Source organism: Xiphophorus couchianus, chromosome 6, assembly GCF_001444195.1.
Source record: "Xiphophorus couchianus chromosome 6, X_couchianus-1.0, whole genome shotgun sequence".
Lineage (NCBI taxonomy): Eukaryota > Metazoa > Chordata > Actinopteri > Cyprinodontiformes > Poeciliidae > Xiphophorus > Xiphophorus couchianus.
This window is the reverse complement of record NC_040233.1, coordinates 22,485,391-22,506,566: the sequence shown is the minus strand read 5'-3', so window position 1 is coordinate 22,506,566 and position 21,176 is coordinate 22,485,391. Positions and strand designations below refer to the sequence as shown.

The following is a 21,176-nucleotide window of genomic DNA, read 5'->3' as shown; positions in this document are numbered from 1 at the left end:
TGTATGTATATAGTGCCAATTCATAGAAAATGTTATTTCAAGGCACTTTACAAAACTAAAATTTAAAATAAGCGGTTGTCTTAACAATTTGAGGTCAATCTGGGATTGATTTACACAGAAACTGAGGAACGCAGCGTATGACGTCAGACCGTACTAATCGAGCGCCGGTGTTGATGTCCGCGGCTGCTGTCCCGTCCTACTGCTGCTAACACGAACTCGAAGCTTCAGGATGTTTTTATCTTCTGCAGTTCGATCTGCTGTTTCACAGGCGGTAAGTTTAGGGTTTTTCGCAAATATTAACTATCTCAATCAGAAACTGTTTGCTCGGCAGATTGGAGAGGAAGTGCTGTGACTCTTCACAAGGACATGTAGCCCGGACTACTAGGCAGGGCTAGGCTAAGCTAGGCTAAGCAACGTTTGATAACACTGACAGTACCATGTAGCTTAGCATCAAACTATCAGATATTTAAAATTTGATAACTTGACAAACAAGACTGTATGAAGGCATATTTACTCCAAACGTACATCTTTGCAGACAGAATCGATACGTTAATGATTTGTGTGATTTATTTCGGATTTGCAGCTGAACAGGAGATTGGTGTTGATTTACGCAACTGTAGGTCAAAGCAAATAAATATGACTGTATATGTAATAGAGCTGTGCCATCCGTATTTAAATATTAAATATTGCTTTATGCTACCATGTGAAACGTCGCTCATATAATAATGTAAGTAAATAATATATCATTTAAAATGTTACCAGTGGTTGAATGAGTGACTTCGGCTATTGTTTATGTGCTATGATGGTTAAGGTTCTTACAGAATAACATTTGGACATGCTACATTTTTAGCATTTTTTCTACAATCTAACCCTAAGGCTGAATTGTTTTCACACAATCAGCATGTTGTTTTATTCTCTATAGTATTCATGTGCTTAATTCAGCATATAGTTTTGTATAGAAACAGGACTTGTGTGCAGACTCCATTTTAAAATAAAGTACAAACTAAACATTGGAGCCAAATATATAAAGATGTTGCTGCAAATAGTGGTTCTGTGTTTGTAGTGCTTTATGTTTACTGTTTTTTTCCAAATTATCAGTTTAAAAATGAGACTTGACAGTAAATGGTATTGTAACTAATCCAGCTAACTAAGCATATATATTTTTGTAGGTTAGGTTATTTTTTAAAATTATTTATATTTCATCTGTCTGACTCTGCATTGCAGGCCAGGCAGGTCAGAGGTTTGCATCGATCTGCTGCACGAGCTGGAGCTGGAGGCATCTTTGTGGTGAGTTTTTCAGTTTCAAATCAATATCCAGGACATTATCTTAAAAAGGGTCCCAAGTCAGTTATTTTTATCATTATGTACTCAGTGTTATCTGGCTAAATTTGCCAAGTTGAAAGTACTCAAACCAAAATATTTTTAAATAAATTTCAAAATATGAAAAGTAGTGCATTCTTTTACTTTTGAAAAAAAATAATTTGAACTTGAAATATTTTAAAGAGACACATTTATTGAAGATTCAAAAAAAAAAGTCTGACATTTTTCTTTAATAAAAGGAAGGTGTAAAGTCTCAATCCGTGTATCATTCCTTCTTTCCATTTTCAATTGACAGCCAAAAGACAAAAAAATTAAAAGTTTGCTAGTGTTTTATTTGTTTTTGAATTGAAAATAAACAAACAAGGTGTTGTTTTTCACATTTTTAATTTACTTATTAATTACTTGGGCTTATACATGATCTGGATATTGTTCTACGTGCAAAAGGTTTTTTACTTCCAACATAAAATAGTGTAAGCATGAGACACTTTAGCTTTACAGCATTTAAACAAAAGTCAAATTAAAGCCACTTACCATATCCTTCACAAAAGTCATTTTAATGTATAATTTTGAACATGAGCAGCTTAAGTTATGTTCATTACACACAAAGCAATATTAAATAAACTCACTTGCTCTCTTAGGATTGTTCTAACCAGATCTTCTCCTGAATTCAACCTCACTGATGATTCAACAATTATCTAATTTTTGGATCAGTTTATTTTCCTAAAATGTTCAAAATTCAGTGCAATCTTAGAAAGAAAAAGATTTAACACCTGCGTTGTTTATTTTTTTTAGAAATGAAGTTGAATTTTGTGAACTACTCTGAAGATTACATTATATTAATTCTTCCAAATTTATCAGCCAATAACAGTGCAAAGAAATTATGACCCCCGCCTCACTCTGCTCCATGTTTCTACTAGATTAATCCCATGAGCGCTTATTTTTCCGATTGTTCCCTTTTTATCCAGGGAATAATCTTTATTACCTGTTGGGCGCTCAGACAAACATCACAACCATCAGAAACTCGTATCTTTGTGTATTTCTCTTGTTGATAGACATTTCAACAACGAAAACCAGCCAAGACTCTTCTTTTTATTAACATTTTTTAAAGTTGCACAAAGGGACATTTGCTGCTCACAAGGGGGCAGTGTGTGCAGTAGCAGAAATAATTGCCTGTTATTCATCTCCTTCTTTCTGTGGTTGGAGGAAAAACACCTGTTTCCTCTGTGGGCTTTCATGGCGCCCTCCTGGTTAATCTTTTATAAACAAACTATTTAAGCATTAAAGTAACTGTTCTGCATCAGCTTTTTAATGTAATAAATTTGGACCTTTTCAGGTGATTTTTTTTTTCTCCAGAATTTTGTTGTTTTTATATATTTGGTGGAGACTGCATGCACTCTTTATAACCCAGTGTGTGTTCTACATTTTTTGTTGTTGCTTCAGCACAGAGACACGCCTGACAACAACCCTGACACTCCGTTTGAGTTCACAGCAGAAAACAAAAAGGTAAGAACAGGTTCTGAAGTCTGATCTGCTCCCCAGAGGTTTTATATACATGTTTTTACAGATCCTAGGAGGAAAAAAAGCAACTAACTCTTGACGATAACAAATGTTCTTAAAGGGCCGGCGTTATATTGTAAAAATAAAATCTTAGATTTTTTCATATCAGATCTAATGTCTATTGCTTATTTATCCAGCACAAGCAGAACATTCATTAGAAATAACAAATATAGATTTTTTTGTTTTCTTTCCTCATGCATCTCTTCCTTGCTGCCAAATAAAAACCTAATAAAAAGAAAATAAATGTCTAAAAAACTTACATTTTGCCCTGAATGATTGCAAGCATTAATAACTCACAAGATCAAGACAGTATGAAATCTAATTTCCAATTTTAATCAATTTGTTTTTTTCCCCCTACAAAATTAACTTACAGAAAACATTTTCAAAATGTAGCTTTAGTTTCTCTCAAGTTGTACAGTGCAAAATAAAAGCCAGGCTACCAACATTTTTGTTTACTTACAATAATATAGTTATAGCACAAAAAAAGACACAATTCTACTAGAAAAGAAAACATCTTAAAATCACAAGAAAGTTGTTTCAATGAGGAAAAACGTTAGCTATCAGCCCAGTTTGTGTAAATCTTTCTTTGAAATAGATATAATTATTTGCACGGTCATGTCAAAGTCCTACTACTGTTTATAATTTATTGCTGATTTTTATGAAGTATTATTTGTAGAACCTATATCAAAGTATAACTTAAATTTTTATTTTTTGTGTTTGAGTTCTCATAAAATTCTGACTTTATTTTCGTATTATTTCAACTTTAATGTTGAAGACAAGACTTTATATTATGTAATTTTATGATTTTATTCTCATAATTAAAAAAGAAGTTTAAGCCTTTATTCCTTCATAGCGTTGACTTGAATTGAGATTCCAAAAAAATCTGTAAAAAAGCTTGTGAAACAAGATGGCCGCCCTGGGCGCGGCGACATCACTCTAACCTGCACAACGAGTCCATTGTGAAAAAAAGTGAAGATTTTCCAAAGAAATAAATCTTCAGAAACAAAAAATTGGGTCAACTGATAAAATCAATTTATCGCCCGGCTCTATATTCTTACATTTTGTTGGCAATCATTTCTGTGGTGTAACTTTTATTTTTCTATAGAGCTGCTTGTTAAAGAATTGCTTGAATAGTTAAAAAATAAAACTTCTTTGAAAATGAGGTGCATTTATATCTGCTTTTCTAAGACATATTTAAATAATTTGATTTTCTGGTTATAAAGTTGCGTAAGAAAAACAACAAAACAGTGTTATTAAAGATCCTCTGTTTTTTCTTGCAGAGGATTGATGCGATCCTCTCGATGTATCCCGAAGGACACAAGCAAGCCGCCACCATCCCGGTCTTGGATTTGGCCCAAAGGCAACATGGATGGCTCCCCATCTCTGCCATGAACAAGGCACAGTAATTTCTATAAAGCCTCTTTCAAACTCGCTCCGCTTTGTAATGTGCCGAAATTAGCAGAAACAACACAAATAAACCGACTTTGTCGTCTCTTTAGGCCTCTGAGTAAAGATTCTGATCATCTGATTGAAAGAATCATTGATTTAAAGAAAAGAAAGGTGCTTGAAATTTCACCAACAGCGAAGCATTTGCTTTGGGGTTTTTTATAGTTTCTGAGCCAAAAAGAAAATCCACTTGATACAATTTAATGTTTGCAGATACCGATTCTGATGAGTTTTTATTTTAAGTGGCAAAATGTCAAGAAAACAACTGGATTTATAGAGTTTCATGTTCTCATTTCATAAAATCTACTTATTGCTGTGTAATTTAAATAACATATTTGCCCTGATAATGTAAAATGTGAAGATTTGACGTCTTGTTAGAAATTTAGTAATTCGATACAAAAACTGCGACATTTTCTGAATTTCTTTTATAAATTAGAAACAATCCTCTTAATAACTTTGGCCAGCGAATGATTTTAAATAGAGCTATAATAAGAAATGCAGGTTTTAGTGTTTTGATTCTTTTTAAATGGAATAATTACATTGGCCAGTCCATCTAGGATGATGCAGTGTTTTTTTGTGCCTAAAATTACTGATTTTGTTGCACATTCAGATACTAATTCATGCATAAATATCCACTGTCGTTAAAACAGCTAAATTTCACCACTTTAAAAGACTGAATGGATGCTTCTACTTCAGCTTTTGCTCCATATGAACGTTTGTAATTATTATTATTATTATTATTATCTTTTTTTTCCAGGTGGCTGAGGTGCTGGGCGTCGCCCCGATGCGAGTGTATGAAGTTGCGACATTTTATACCATGTTTCTGCGTAAACCTGTGGGAAAATACTTCATTCAGATCTGCACGACAACCCCCTGCATGCTCTGCAACTCCGACAGCATCCTGGAGGCCATCCAGAACAAGCTGGGTAAGAGAGGGATTTTACATTTTAAGGTTGAGAAATGAACCAATAAAGACATGAAAACGCAGGTGACTGTAGAAATTTTTAATCACTTATAAACTGAATAAACAGTTAGTACAAACATGTAAATATACAGGTTTAAACTGTATTAAAACTATTATACTACAGGTTAGGATAGGTCTGTGGGCGATACAAAACATGTTCATTATATATTTTTTGCACAAAATCTTTCTTATATAAGGATTTTAGTCTGGCTAGTTCTGCCTATTTTGAGCTGCTCTGGGCGTCTTGTCACTTTAAATCCTAATAATCTCTTGCTGGCCACGCCCCCCAACTCAACATTTACACTTGCACATGAAAATGGCTGCAAACAGATGCACAATTATCCAACCGTTCTTCTTTGAAAAGCATTAGTAGAGCCCCCTGCACAACCAACGAGACTGCGGCAAGTGGTTTCTGGATGGCAAGTCGACAACAAAAGACTTGTCTTTTCCAGCAGCCATTGTACTGCGATAAAACCAGCTCATCAAACGTGCTGGAGCTTTGCGTTGGTTGCTAGGTAACTGCACAAGGCCGTTACCTAGCAACGGTAACACTTTTTTAATTACATATCTATACGTCACATAAATTACTTTATTATTTGTTTATTTATCAATCTGGGACCGAAATTTGAGTCCAAATTTTGTACTACAAACATGCAAAGGTAGTATGACAATAAAAAAAATCCTTAATTAGGTGGTTTTTGAAATGGCACGTTTTTCAGACACCAAAAAGCATCAATTTATTGCCAAAAAATGGCTCTGTTTTTTAACTTATTATTAAGCGACAGGGCTGCTTTAAGAAGCAGCAGAGAACCAAATGGGAGAATAAAAACGTTCAAAAAGTGAATTTTTCATAATATCTCCCCAGTATCAACAAACAATATGGAGATGCAGACATTTAGAAGGCAATACTAACATTTTTTTACTTGCAGTCAAGGAGATATTAAATACTTTACTGTCAAATGTTGCTGCATCAGTTCATGTTTCTCTCCTTATGTTCTCCACAGGTATCAAGGTTGGAGAAACCACTGCAGACAAGATGTTCACTCTGTTAGAGGTGGAATGCCTGGGCGCCTGTGTGAACGCCCCAATGGTCCAGATAAATGACAACTATTATGTGAGTGCTCGACTGCTCCGCGCAGATGGCGCTCTTAACAAAATTAACAAAATTAGATTAAAACCTGGAGTAAGTTGTTAAGGAACGCCTGCAGAGACTGCAGCTATCAGCACTGCTTTACCAAGTGAAGCTCAGGTGTGCTACAGTCTACTCGTACCATGTTTTCTAAATAATTCAGCTGTTATTTACCAGTAGGAAGAGTTTGAGGCAGAAGTCAAAAATCTCAGAAATTAATAGTAATTTTTATTACACAAGTTTTAGTCGACATTGGATGTAAGCAAACAATTAACTTTCCTTCGAAATAATATTAGATCAACCAATTTTGCCTCAACCAAAAATGTTTATACATCATTGAGGATGGCATATAAACACGCTGAAGGGTGCAGTTCGCTTTCACACTGCAGTGTCAACTGAACATCAAAACCTGTTCCCCTCCTCACCTGTGGTGGCGCTGCACCAATACCACTGAAGGAAACAACATAAACACCTCTGAAGAAGACATGAGCGCAACATCCTTCTTCATGAAGTGTAAACAAAAATTGAGTAGTGTCAGATTTTAGTGATTGCAGGATTTCTGTTTTGTATAGGTAAAAAAATCACGAGCCATTTCTCCCACAAGCTCTAGATTCACATGCTTATTTTGGTTGTATTTACCCATAATGCCATTGCTCTTTAGTGAATTTCCTGCTTTAAGAGTGGTCTCTGGTTTGCTTGGCGTTCACCAGAGTTCACTTCAACTACAGACCTAGGTTTGTAGGCGAACCAGTTTCCCAAATTAACCAAATTTTCTAGACAAATGAACTGGAGTTTAATTAAAGCGGACTAAACATGGCTGGTGTGAATGCACTCTCAAAGTCTATTAGAGCTATGCAATATACGGCAAATACATCAAAATCGCAGAGAATAACTCTCAAATACACAAAAGGAGGTTAATTGCCAACAAGATGGCAGCATAACCTGGATATAATTTTTTCATATCACAATATACACTACAGGGTATGGCTGGACAATAAATCAATAACATATATTGATCAATATCAGTAGATAATACATCTGATAGAATAAAGATTATTATCTGATCCATAATCAAATTTCATTTTGGGAGATGTAGGCAGAGGAAAGACTTTAGCTTCTCCCAGCCAGCTAAGCAACTGAATAGAATCAACTAACTCACTCACTCCTTGGTTGCATAGCAACTCACTCACTCTTTGGTTACCTAGCAACAACATGCCCAATAACTGACACATCAGCAGTTTCAGAGTTTGCCACTGTGCCTCATATCTGCTGAAAAATAATAAAAAGTACAACAGCAGAGTGAAAACTGGATAAAACAGGAAAGGTCTTGCCATCAGTTTGGTAATATTTAAAATATTTAAACAAAAAACTAATCAGTAATTATTGATATTGAATTATATGAAACACTTTTCCTGTAAAAAATCTTTGTGTTTAGAAAAGCGCTATACAAATGAAATGTATTGTAATAATGATTATGATGATTATTATTATATTATGATACGTTTTTCAGCCATATCGTCCAGCCCTACTTCTGTCAGAAAATAAAAAAATCGAAATGTTGGTCCTTTCCTATATCGCAAGAAAAAAAAAAAAGCATCTTCCATATTTCAAATTCAAAAATACTTTATAAATCCCAATAATTAATATTCACAATAATATAACCAATCATTAATTATTGTTAACTATTTTAAATAATATTATTTATTACTATTATTAATATATTAATAACATTTTGTGGTTTTGAGCATGTCAGTTGAAAATGGCATCTACTGCTTCTGGCCTTAAACTAACTGTATTTTTAAATATATTTAAAACTGAAACCAGTCTTATTCCAAACTCTGAATCCCCATCACTAAATGCTTTATTTGTCCCTCAGGAGGACCTCACACCAAAAGATATCGAGCAAATTATCGACGAACTGAAGGCCGGACAAGTCCCACCACCTGGACCAAGGTACGCGCAACCAACATCAGACTGATAATAAAATCTGCTTTTCCATATTTTACGCCTTCCTGTTTTGTTTTTATTGTTTTGTAGGAGTGGCCGTTTCTCTTGTGAACCGGCAGGCGGATTGACCTCCCTGACAGAACCGCCTCCAGGACCGGGATTCGGTGTCAGAGCAGACCTGTAGATATTACTAATGGTACTCTGAGAGAAAGTTGCTGTCGTGTTTAATTCAAAGCATATTGTGTAAATAAAATGTTCATATACCTGTTTAGGTCCAAGCTTGGTTCTTACATTTACTCAGTATGTCTTAATGATATACTACTACTTATTTATAGCCATTTTTACACCTAATTATTATAGGAAGCCATATTATTCCTTTTTTTTAATTTAGTTGTACAAAATTAGTGCAAAATCTATTAAAAATACATGGTATCAGGTAAAATCCCTCAAGGGGAACTGTATAGAAAAATAGCATCAAATAAATCAGGTTAATATTGACTATCTTCTTCTAAACTGGAGGTTTTTAGTTTCATTATTCTCATGGATATTCTGCATTTATGAAATACAAAACATTTACAAATATTCATAATTTCTTAAAGAATCTACTGTTGCCAGTGGATTTTTAATTTCTTATTTCTATTGGTTACATAATTGGGGCCCAGTATTGGAGTTTTTAAACCATTTCTAATTTGACTAAAGATATATTTTTTTAATGCCTAGTCTGTTAATCTTTAGTTACCTGTATACCAAAAATCACCTGATTTTATAGATGAGCACATGCTTTTCTTGCCAGAGCAAATTTTGTTTTACTAAAAAGACCTGCAGTTATGTTTATCTTAAATTTCTAAATACTTTGAAAAAGAAAAACAAGCAGGAGAGTTTTTAATATGTTCTTAAAGTGAAAATATTCCAAATTAATATCACCTTCTGACTGAATAGAGGTTTTTATTAAATGACATTTTTTTAACCACTGAAAAGAGATTGTGCCTCAGTTTTATTTTTTAATTAAGCCACTTATTTTTGTGTAGCATATTTTCCTAAGTTTTTCATGTAATTTGAGGGATGCTAAATATCCTAGAACTTTACCCTTAAAATAAGGTTGTAGTTGTATTTTCTTACCTAAATATGACCCGTAATTCTGTTTTATTGTATTATTTTACCTTCAAGTCCGTTACTTTAATGCCGATTCATACTTAAGTAAACAAAACACGAGCCACACTTATCCTTGAATTCACACGTTCATCTGAATCCAGATTTTTTTTCAGAAAAAAAACTGAAAATGGCCGACCTGATTTAGAAACGTCAGGAATAATGTCACAGGTAAAAGCTTTTAGTTTTTATACGATAGTACGGACGCACCGATGTATATTTCCTCTGCCAGCGCAGATCTGTGATTTTCTTTTAAAGGTTTGACTATTCCAATTTAATTTTAGGAAAAAATGTGGCAGTTTTTTTGTTGCTTTGATTAAATTGAAAATGAAGTACATTTTTAGTCCTTTTTTTAATACTAAAAATGGTGGGAGTATTTGTGTTTTACACATTTAATAAGTGGGAATCTGTTCATTGCATATTTTACTGTGACATTTCTAGTTTTGTTTGACACAGAGCTGTACGTGATGAGTCATTTATCTACAACTGAAAAACACCTGGTGGAGACAGAAACTAATCACAAAGTAGCTCAGAGGAAACGAGTGGGAAGTAAGACTGGACCTTTGGGGTGGCTGTTATTTTTAGCACACTTTTATGTCTTAACCTTTTAACTGTTAAATCATATTGGAATTTTGCTTTATTTCAAACATTAATCATATGTGGCTTACAATAACTTAAATGCAGCTGTTAGTGTGTCTGATTAACCTTTAAAATACATTTATTCCCCAGTAATATCCTTATAAATACCTTACAATTTAATTTTGTGCTTGTATGTATGTACTGTACCTAAAAAAAAGGCAAACAGGATGAGTTTTAAAGCTGCTTTTTATCAACTTTATTTTCAATATTGGCATCTGTACGTTTAAAAATATGACATAATAAAGCATAATGACTTAAGAAAATGAGAAAAATTACAATGTTAAAACATAAGAACAGAGGGGTACATTGTTTTAAACAAAACATTTATAGGCATTAAAATTAAGTTATATAAATTAAGTTAAGTTTTTCACCACTTACATTTATAAATATAAAGAGTTTTAAATCTAATAAGACAATGTAAAAGTATAAAACCTTTATGTCGTAATGTTATTTTACAGTTCATAATTAGTTGAATTGTGTTCAATTTCAGTCCAAGAATATTTTACATAAATAATCAGAAAATATGTGAAATTTTATGTTGCAGTTTTACAAAAAGGCAAGATTTATCAAAGTCATTTCCACTACAACAAGAAATGTTTTGTTGGATATATTCAATTAATTCTGAAGTCAATTTCCTTTATCTTGGTTAATACTTACTGATCCAGATCAATGACTAGTTAATATTAAGTTATTGTTCCAGTAAAATTAATGATTTAAATGACAATGGCGTATGTAATTTAAAAAAAATCCAAAATAGCACAATTAATCCGTCCGTTTTTGGAGCCTGTATATTTCGTCCATTTTAGTTTAGTAGCAACTAAATAAAACCAAATGGAACTGCATCAAAAACTAATTCATTCTCACAAATACTGGTGTGTGTATATATATATAATCCTCAAAAATACAGTTAATGTCAGAAGACACTTTTCATCCACTAGTTGGGATTCATGAATATTTTGAATCCATTTTTCCTAAAATATCTTTTATTTTGAACATATTTGCTACTCCACATCATGGAGCCAAAGTAACAGGACGTGTCTACAAAAATTAGATAATTGAATAGGAATTGTGTTGACATTACAATCACATTTAAGAAATTCAATCTTTTTAAAAATATATTGTTTGGTATTAAACACCACAATCTATGTTTAATTAAATTCAGCTTGAGTATCATGTTTTAACCCCCCTGATTGTTAAGTATGTATCTATTTAAATGATGAGATTTATTTTTCCAGACAACGTCATAGAATGTAGAATAAGCTTTATTATTTTTTTTTAGGAATAATTTATGTTGTTTATTTTCTGTTGCTGCTTGGTCTCCATCCCGTCCCGGTGGCGTTTTCGTGTCTAGTCTGCGCCCCTCCCCCCACTTTATGGTCTGCAACATTATGCGCCGTGACGCATGCGCGCCATGTCCGCCCTGATGCAAATGCCACTGCGCAACCAGTTCAAAGCGGACTCATTCACACAAAGAAATGGCGGGCATTAAATGACAACTAATCCCAACCACTTAGTTACCGACACTAGGCCTAAAAATAAAAGCAGCAAACGTCAACATGAATAAACGTATCCACTGTTTAGCTCAAGCCGTCATCTTTCGAGAAAGTTCCTACTGACCGCAGCGGAAAAGATGACGTCAAGCGGCCATTCCTGTTTTCTCCCTCTCCTTCCCTTTTAGTCCGATTTACCACATTTAAAATCCACATGAAGGCGTTTAACATGCCGCTAAATCGCGAAAGCACAAATAACACTGCCAGCATTAGAAAGTGCGGAGTTACTCACAGCTTCCACAAAATATCACTTAAATCGTTTGACACATACCCATCTAGTCTGTCCGGCAGACGGAGACCTTATAAGCTCGGTGGGGGCTCGGGGTGCCACGTGACTCAACTCGACCAATGAGAGCACGTCTTGCATGTTTTGCTAGGCTTTTCTCGGAGCGGACGACAGACGAACGGCTGCGATGTTTTCAAAAGCAGCGATGAACGTCACACAGCCGTAGGCTACGGTTAACGTACAAGATTTAGGAAATAACTGTTAAAATCGCGCACCACTAAGTTAAATCAGGACGCGAATGAGTTGGTAGGAGCGTGTGACCCGGTTTGAAGGTAAGCGCAAAACTGTTCTTGATTGGGTTAGAAATCCTTGTTAGCCGTCTGGCTACGTTTACAGCGAACAGGCTAATGTAAGAGCTAACTTTACGTAAACTGCGTGCGAAAATGAACGTTTAAGTGTTTGCGTGGGCTCGGTATAGTTGTACGCCACGTGCCTTACACACATTGAAGTAGTTTATGACACATAAACAGCCCGAGACACATTTCAGGATCCGCTCGTGTACCAGTGAAGCGTTGTGTTTGAAGCGAGGGTTCAGGGAGCAGATAGGAAAATGTCGGAGCGAAGCAGCTGGGTTAGACCCAGTCAGTCAGCGAGGCAGTGACGGGCTGGAAACGCTGGGGAGGGGGAACTGTGTAAGGGCAGCGAAAGGGGCTGCAGTGGGCTTTTGTCTCGAACAGGGTAGGGTGTCTGTGTTGATTACTGCCGTTTGAAATATTACATGTTCTCGCTTGTTTTTTTTAATTTTATTATTTTTTTCACCTCACTGGCAGCGAGTAGCAATCATCTAAATATTCAAATGTAAACTTAACTAGGGTAAATGTATTGTTATTATTCATTGCAGGTTATAAGCAAAAAAAGAGAGAGAAGGTTATTGGTGAATTTAGCGCTTTCTTACATTGTTTTCGGTGTATTGGAAGAAAGCGAGAGCGGCATAAATGTTCCACTGTAGTGGGTGGTGTTGTCTGCAGTGATCTCGCCGCCGTTTATTTACAATCAGCGCTGGTTTTTGAGATAATCACCACCAGGTCTAGTGTACGATGTAATTAGGATTTATTAATACACACACACAAGGAACTTGTTTCGTTGAAATAATTAGGAGCCCGATTCTCCAAGCCGGTGACTCTGACATCTTGGGGGGTGTGTTTGCCTCGTACAAAAGCTGTCTGTTTTTTTTAGATGACGAGCAATCTGAAGGCAGACGACAAGCTAAAAACAAAAATGGATAGATCATCTATTGTGTGAAACAGTATTTCATAAAGCTTTTAAATTGTACTTGCATATATAAACGTAAATATAATTACCTTAAAAGTCAAATAAAATGCTAAATAACATCATAAAATGCACAGAATTCTAATTTTTTGCTAAAGTATTTTTAAAAAATGAATAATATCAGCTATTGAAGGTTTTGTGTAAACCAGAGGAAACATAGACAAAGATGACTGCAGATGCAGCTGCATGAATGAGGGTACTTGTTCTTTTCATTGTCTTAGAAATACAAGGACTTGATTTCCACTGTAGTCTGCAATAGTGACGCACCATTCAATTATTAGGTTTTTTGCCCTTCATCGTCAGGTTATTAATTGAAAACTGGGATTTTTTTAAATCAAAAAGAAACCTGTGAACTCCCTCATCTTTGGTTTGTAAATGCATCACCTTTTTTACGTTTACTAAAAATCCGATAAAGGTCAGTGACATATGCTTAAATGCCAATTATAATTCCTTTTTATCTTTTCGGCTCCAAACAACCACATGTTCCTCGGAGCCTTCAGCACATTTTTAATGTCAGTGTTTGTTTGTTCCATGTAGTAGTTAAATTAAAATGAGCGTGTTTATATGGGTCGAAGTCGTTAAAAAGAAAATCTGGACTGACGGGTCAACCCTATAAGAAATCCAGAAATTATCTGTCATTCGAAGCTTGACTGATGCATCTGGAGACTTTAATGTTTAAAAGCTTTAATTCAGACATTACCACAACATTTCCCAGGATTATAAAACATTTATGCTCTAAAAGGACACTCCTATATCAAGATATAAACAGTGTAAATACAAAATGTTAGCTTTTTCCCCGTTAATAAACGCTATCAACACCAACCTGATTTTATTTAAATATTGTTTTCTACACCTGATAAGTTTGTAGTAATTGGGGTGTATTTTATATTGCTGTGAAGCAATTTTGGCACAATCTTCTTTGCTGAATTGTTTTAATCAACTAACACTGAAGGGTTTCTGAGAGCCAGCTATCTTTTTAAGATCATCCTACAACTTCTTGCATCCAGACTTTGAGTAGGCCGATCCCTAACCTTTGCATTGTTTATTTGTTTTTGTTTGACTCATTCAGAGCTGGATTTGCTTGTGTGGTTTTGAATGTTATCCAGCTGTGTAAACCAAGGGCTCTTCAGCTTAAGGTTACAAACCAATGGCCAGACCCTCCACTCCAGGATTTCCTAAAGCAGAGCAGAACTTATGGTTCTGTCCTCCAGGTTTTGGAGTGGAGCAGCTCAACATCGTCACATTAATTGGTTGTCCTAAATTCAGTTTTAGCTTTTTTTTAAACCAGATGTAACAAGACACCTTCGAAAAAGTTCTACGTTTATCCTCCCGAGATGTTTTTGAGATCATAAAGACGCGTTTTGGTTTTTTATCAGTAATTGGTTTGTCCATGAACCTCCCATGGATGGGAGATTTAACCCAGGCTCTTTCTCGTTGTTGACTCATAAACTCTGACCTTGACTCAGGCTACTGAAGTCTGATTAATGTTCTGGTTTTTTGCGACCTCCTGGATGAATCATCAATTCTCTCTTGGAGTATTTTTTGTAGATTGGCTTCTTCTGTGAAGATCTACCATGTTCCAGGCTTTTTCTATTTGTAGGTAATGACTCAAATTAGCATCCCAAAACCTCAGAAATGGCTTTGAAATCCTTTCCAGACTGATGCACGACTGTGACCTTCTCTACATTGGGTTTATTTGTCGAGCTTTTCGCCTACTTCATGTTGTCAGAAAGCTTTTATTTCAGTTTTTTGGCAGTAATCAGGCCTGGATGTGGCACGTAAATCTTTTTTTTCCCACTGTAATGTAGTAGGTGATATACCATTTAAATATACAGAATCAAAACATGTTTACAATATGCAAAAGCAAAGAAATCTTTATATAGTTTCCAAGCCACATTTTGTCCTTTTCTACTCTAGGATTTCATTATTTTATGTGACAAGAGTAAACTTTACCTTGGTGTATCTCCTAATTTTGCTAATAAATTCCAGATTTAATTGGGATTATCTAATCTTTCTAACTAACTAAGCTGGAGAACTTGGACTAGTGAATCTAATTGATATTTAATACCAATAGTAATACAGACATGTTGATCATATTTGGTTTTTTACCTTATTAATCCATAGCAAAGTAACAAATACCATTGTGCTGCTTTGGATGTAATTACTTTAAAGTGTTTATAATAACCAGCTCATGGCGTATTTACTAAATACAAAGCCTGATTCTTTTCAAAACATTTAGACACATTAAAGAACGGTACTAATAAGGACTTTGTTTAGACACCACTGACAGATTCTTATGAATGGGTCCTATTATTCTCATATAAGGATAATGGCGCTTCAGATGAAAGGACCGTTTGTACAAAATGTGTTGATGACGATCTGATTGCATTGTTGTGTGGTGGGATTTTTCAAGGCTTTTGTTGATGTACCAGTTTATCCGCTTCATAAAATATACATTTCAGGGGTGTGTTGCAGTCTAAGATTTCTGTACTGCTGGATGAGGAGACAAAACGTTGTTGGTTGCACGCCAGTGAGCGAAAACTCCCGCAATCAGCTCCACAATCCAGTGTACCATCAAACTCTTGATTATTATTATTGGTAGAATGAAACTTAAAGCACATCCATTTGTTTTAGAGTTTACTTGGATGTGTTTCTCTCTCATAGTTAATTTCTGATAGCACTTTCCCTTTAAGTAGTAGGTGATTGGGACGTTTTATCAATTTTCTTTTAAATATTTTAGTCTACTTGAAATTTATTTATTCTGATATTTACTGAAGAGTTTTAATAATTTAAGAACAGCATTGAAAATAGTGTTTCCAACATAAATATGCGTTGGTGGTAATTATTTTTATATTGAGACTTTCTGAGAGAAGTTGTAATAAAATGACTTGCTAGTAATTTAAAACCAAGACAAAATGATTGAGTTCTGTATATAACATCCATTTTTTATAAGTTAGCATGGCTTTCATTAATAAACAACAATCTCCCTGTTAATTATAAATAATTTCCTTATAACTCTGAGATTTCCAATATTATCCAAATCCATATCAAATAATAAAACTGAGCAACGTTGTTGTACTCTGTTGAGCGTTCTTGTTAATTATTTTAAGTCTAGTGCTGATTCATGTTCACAATGCAATTGGAGAGAAATAAATTTGGAATATTTTGTTATTCGTTAACCTTTAATGTGGAAACTACACTGCTTTTTACTTTTTAAAGCTGGACAAGAGGAACCAGTGGATCAAAATGTCATTTAATACTATATATATCTATTTAGCCTTGTTTTGACAATACTAATTTATGGCAAATTAACAACTACCATTGTGCTGCTTAGTAGTAAAAAAAATGTGTTTTTTAAATTAGATTTCTATTTAAAAATAGCCATCAATGCTATTTTTGTTATCATTGGAGTCAAAACCTCTTTTTCTTCCAAAATACCAGTTCCTCCACTGGTATTTTGGAAGGCCTCCTTTCCATCACCCTAATCAGGTTCAAGTTGCACCATAACATTAATATTACTTCCAGCTAAGAGAAATATGTTGCTAAATCTGCCAGGGATAATTTTAAGTGTAATTGGCCAAATAGACTTTGAAAGAATGGTCCATTAAATGCAACACCTAACAAAATATTAATATTGCAATAACGATTACGATTTGAACTTGAAATACTCGTAAGGAGGCAGGAATGAATTGCAGCCAGTAGTCATAATAACACGAGTACACTGGTTGTAAAATGCTGTTAAGCAACTTGAGGACCACAGGGAAGAAAGTAATGTATACATAAGCACTACAGCAGAAATACACCTATGATCTGTATTTCAGTTTAAATTTTGGTTTTTAAGAATTTAAGTGGTACTTTGTTCAATTTTGTGCTGCATCGGTTGTTTATTTCGAAACCTCCCCTTTGGACTCCTGTTACCGCATTCTTTCGGACATGCTGTAAACTCACACAGTGTTGAAACGCCTCCACTTTCTTCTTTTTTACGGTATTTATCACCTCTGGTGGCTTTGGGTCTTACAGATTCAGTGCCAAGGCCTTGCCGTCCATAAACCAGCGCGGCTCTCTCTTGCCTCGGCGCTCGGGGGTCATTTGGGTCGGCTGGAAGTTGGAACTTCTGTGTCAGTTTTCGATTAAAACCAGCTGCGTGTTGTTACGTGACTGTGGGGCCTGTGAGGTTTTAAAATGCGCCGTCTAAACCAGTCCTTGTTGTACTTTAGCCGCTGACCGTGAGCGGCGCACGATTTATTGACTCCTCCGACTGCAGACACCGTGATGAATGAATGTTGTAATTAAAACGGTGCAGCTCGAACACGTCGGATCCAGATGTCTTGTACAAACGGTGTGTGTATGTGTGTGTGTGCTTCAGGAAGGTTGGTGATAAGATGCCTCAGCGTCGCTTTATAGTTCAAACTGATTGAGACTCAGAGGTCACATTGTAACGATGATGGCTGATAATGTTTGTTGTTTCTGCTCCAAACATCGGGGTCAGCCAGTTTTCAGTTAGCACATTTTACTGGATGATAAATTATTCCAGAATTTATTGCGAAAAACAACAATGTTGTTTTTGAGACCATTTTCAAGTAATACAATGCTGTAATGTAATGCTGTTTTGTTCTCAGATGTCCAATATGGTCAAACCCCCATCAATGAAACCCATTCCTGTGATTGGAGACTTTCAGGTTATTATTTTATGCCGAATAATGTCTATTTTTAATTCAAAACTACAATATCTTTAGCCCAGTTCTCCATTGGGTATAATTGTTAGAAAAGTAGTCAAAATCAGAACCAGCAGGTCAGAAAAACAGAAACCAGAGGTGCATATTTTTTAAAAACAATGCTGTTTTTCAAAGAAATGTTGCATTTACTAATTTAAATATCACTTCAGTTCTGTAAACAGTTTGTTCAACACAAAAAAGAAACTTTTTTCTTTCTTGATTTAAGCTTTTATGATAGTTTTTATCTTTTTCAACTCAATGGTATGATTTTAAGCAGAAACGATACTGAGTAAGTAGGTTTCAATAGGCCTGTCACAATAACAAATTTTGTTGAACAATAAGTTGTCCCAGAAATAATTGTGATAAACGATAATATTGTTATTCAAGACCATTTTCAAGCAATATAATGACAATATTGGCATAATAATCCAAGAACACATTCTCAGAGATCAATAAACTTTACATTTTATTGAAAATTTAATGCTGGAACTGGAAGACATGTCAGATATACAAAATAAATAAACAAAACAACTACAAAACTAAAAATTGATTGGAACAGTATGAGAAGTAAACACTGGGTAGATGGAACAATAATACTTGGATGCATTCACCTGTTAAAGTTAAAGCTCGACATGTTGGACTGGTGTTTTTGTAAGCTGGTTGATTTGAAAAAGCATGGAGACTTAAACATGCCACTCAGGAGACTGGAATATCACTCAATCAGTGATCAATAGGGTCTATCAATGCTCGTGTTTTTGTCAGTGTGCAGTAATCAGATGTCTGGTAAGGCAGAGCCCACATTGCCTGATTTTCCCAGAAAACCTCTACCTCTGATTGGTTGCGTTATCTTGGTCATAAGAGCACAAAACTGCATCTGATCCATCAAATAAATTGCAGATTGAAGTTCCTGACCAGAGATTTTCGGATGCTTCCATAGATGGTAATCACAGTGGGAACCCAGTTTTAGAGCGTGGTCACAAGCACGGCTGCACAGTATCAGTAAAACATGTCATTGTGGGACGTGCTGTGGTGGCGCAGGGGGTTAACACGTCCCACGTTTGGAGGCCTTAGTCCTCGACGCTGACGTTGCGGGTTCGACTCCCGGTCCCGACGACCTTTGCCGCATGTCTTCCCCCCTCTTCTCACCCTCCTTCCTGTCTGCCTACTGTCGAAAAAATACGAGCCACTAGCGCCGCAAAAACTCTTCGGAGAAAAAAAATGGAAAAAAACCCAAAACATGTCATTGTGATGCTGCTACTGAACACATTGATGGCCATATCTTTAATTACACTTTTTCACCAGTCTTTGTAAGTTGTTGCATATCAGCCACTGAACATCTACATCAAGAGTGGCAGAGAAACAAGTAAAAAAAATATTATTAGCATGTTGGCTTTGCATAAATGCTGCTTGGAAAGTTTGATAGACGATAAATTGATATTTACGGGACCTTCGTTCCTCACACTCAGAAACTCATCTACCAGCCATGTACCACCACGATGATTTCCGTTTGTTGAGACTGGGATGATATGAAATTTATTGTGCGGTTCATCCGTAAAGTTACACTTACACTGTAACTATCAACTACTCAGCTGTTCAGTCTATCCGCTTACCTGTATAAATACTCCTGCAGCGCTCTTCCCGCCGTTCAATCTGAACCAGCAGCTCCTGGAGGAGAAAGGCTGCCGTACTCCAGGCATCGCTCCCGTCATTTTAAGGATGCTTATTGGTCCCCCCAAAAATGATGAAAACCCGGGTATTATCATTAATCAATAAAATCCCCTTGAAAATTGGACGTTATGCTGCTAACACTTGGCTTTCGTCAACAACTCAGGCGGAAGTGAAAGCTCCGCGCAACACAAGTAATGTCCCAAGTAATAAAATTTTTTTAATACTCAAATGTCCAGAAAGTTCAAACCCTCATCAATGAAACGGATTCCTGTGTTTGGATAATTTTAGGTTACTATTTAATGCCAAATAATGCCTGATGTCTCTAATTAATTACAATCTGTTGCATGCATGCATTATATTCAAATTACAGATCTGTGATCCTGTCAAATTTTGCTGGACAGTAAATTGTTTATTGCAGTAAACAATAATTTTGTCATTTTGAGACCATTTTTATGTAATATAACAGTGGAATAATAATGCAAGAACACATTCTCAAAGATGATCAACTTTAATTTCAAACTAAAATGTTACATTTTAACTAGAACATATTTTTAATATCCAAAACATCAAAATATGTGTAAATAAAACTGCCTTTCAAAAAGGGAACAATTAATTGATTTATTCCAACAAGGTTAGATGTGCAGCTGGATTTTGAACATATTTTGTCACAATTGTCACTGAAAATCACTTAAACGTTTATTTTTTTAAATACAGAAATGATTGAGGTTGGAAGGAGTGTAATCTGTCTTTACTGAGTCAGAGAAAGACATTTGTGGAGGCTTTTTGAAAATACTCCTGCGTCTTTTGTTGGACGTTAGCATTTCTGCAGGAAGTAACATGTCTTTAGTTTGCTGTGAGGCTTTGGACACTTCCTTTGTAGCACTGTCTCACATCTGAGTCAAGAGACTACCACTATTGATTGATAGGCAGATAGATTGATAGACAGTCCAGGATCAATATCTGCAAGCCAATTTATAAAAATGGAAAAGATAATTTTTGAAATAATAAAAAAAAAAAAACAATGGATCTTATTCCATCCTGTGCACATTTTCTATTTAGACCTTAAATATAATTGAATGGCAAAATATTCTTGATTTTTCAGTTTGGTTGTTTTACCAGTGGATGTACAGACTATATTGTTGATGTTTGTGCGTTTTATGAATCTAATAATTGTTGTTTATCACTTTCACTTTTAATTACTTTACATTACTTATGGTTTAGTTGGATAAAGTAGAAATAATCTGCGCATAAATCTCTCTGGATATCTCAGTCCAGAATTTTTCCTGTCAGTTTTTGTCTCCTTATGTTAAATTAATTTGATAAATGATGTAGTACAGCAGTGGATTTTTATTTTCTGACTTGAGTGTTTTGTTTGTCTTGCTCTGCTTTGCTGCAGTCATCCTGGTGAACTTTGACTGTACTGTTTTAGTTTCTGTAGCTCCTGGCAGCAGCATGAAGCGGACCAAGGCGCTCATGAAACTTTTGAAACAGAACAATTTCTAAGTCAAGGAAAAAAACATTTTACCACACCATGAGT

The 21,176-nt window shown here is 35.2% G+C and overlaps 2 protein-coding genes across 3 annotated transcripts in view; both read left to right on the top strand.

The window, feature by feature from the left end:
• Positions 1 to 124: 124 nt before the first annotated feature.
• Positions 125 to 8,634, top strand: ndufv2 (NADH:ubiquinone oxidoreductase core subunit V2). The gene is made up of 8 exons (XM_028021275.1): positions 125 to 271; positions 1,225 to 1,287; positions 2,761 to 2,823; positions 4,158 to 4,274; positions 5,081 to 5,249; positions 6,292 to 6,401; positions 8,293 to 8,369; positions 8,454 to 8,634. Exons 1-8 carry the CDS (start codon positions 230 to 232, stop codon positions 8,545 to 8,547), a joined length of 735 nt encoding a protein of 244 aa, XP_027877076.1. The 5' UTR covers positions 125 to 229; the 3' UTR covers positions 8,548 to 8,634.
• Positions 8,635 to 12,066: 3,432 nt separating this feature from the next.
• Positions 12,067 to 21,176, top strand: part of ankrd12 (ankyrin repeat domain 12) — a 52,508-nt gene continuing 43,398 nt past the window's right edge. For both annotated transcript variants that reach the window (XM_028021271.1, XM_028021269.1), the window contains exon 1: positions 12,067 to 12,259. The gene's annotated coding sequence lies outside the window, so the exon portion shown is untranslated. The remainder of the gene's footprint in view (positions 12,260 to 21,176) is intronic.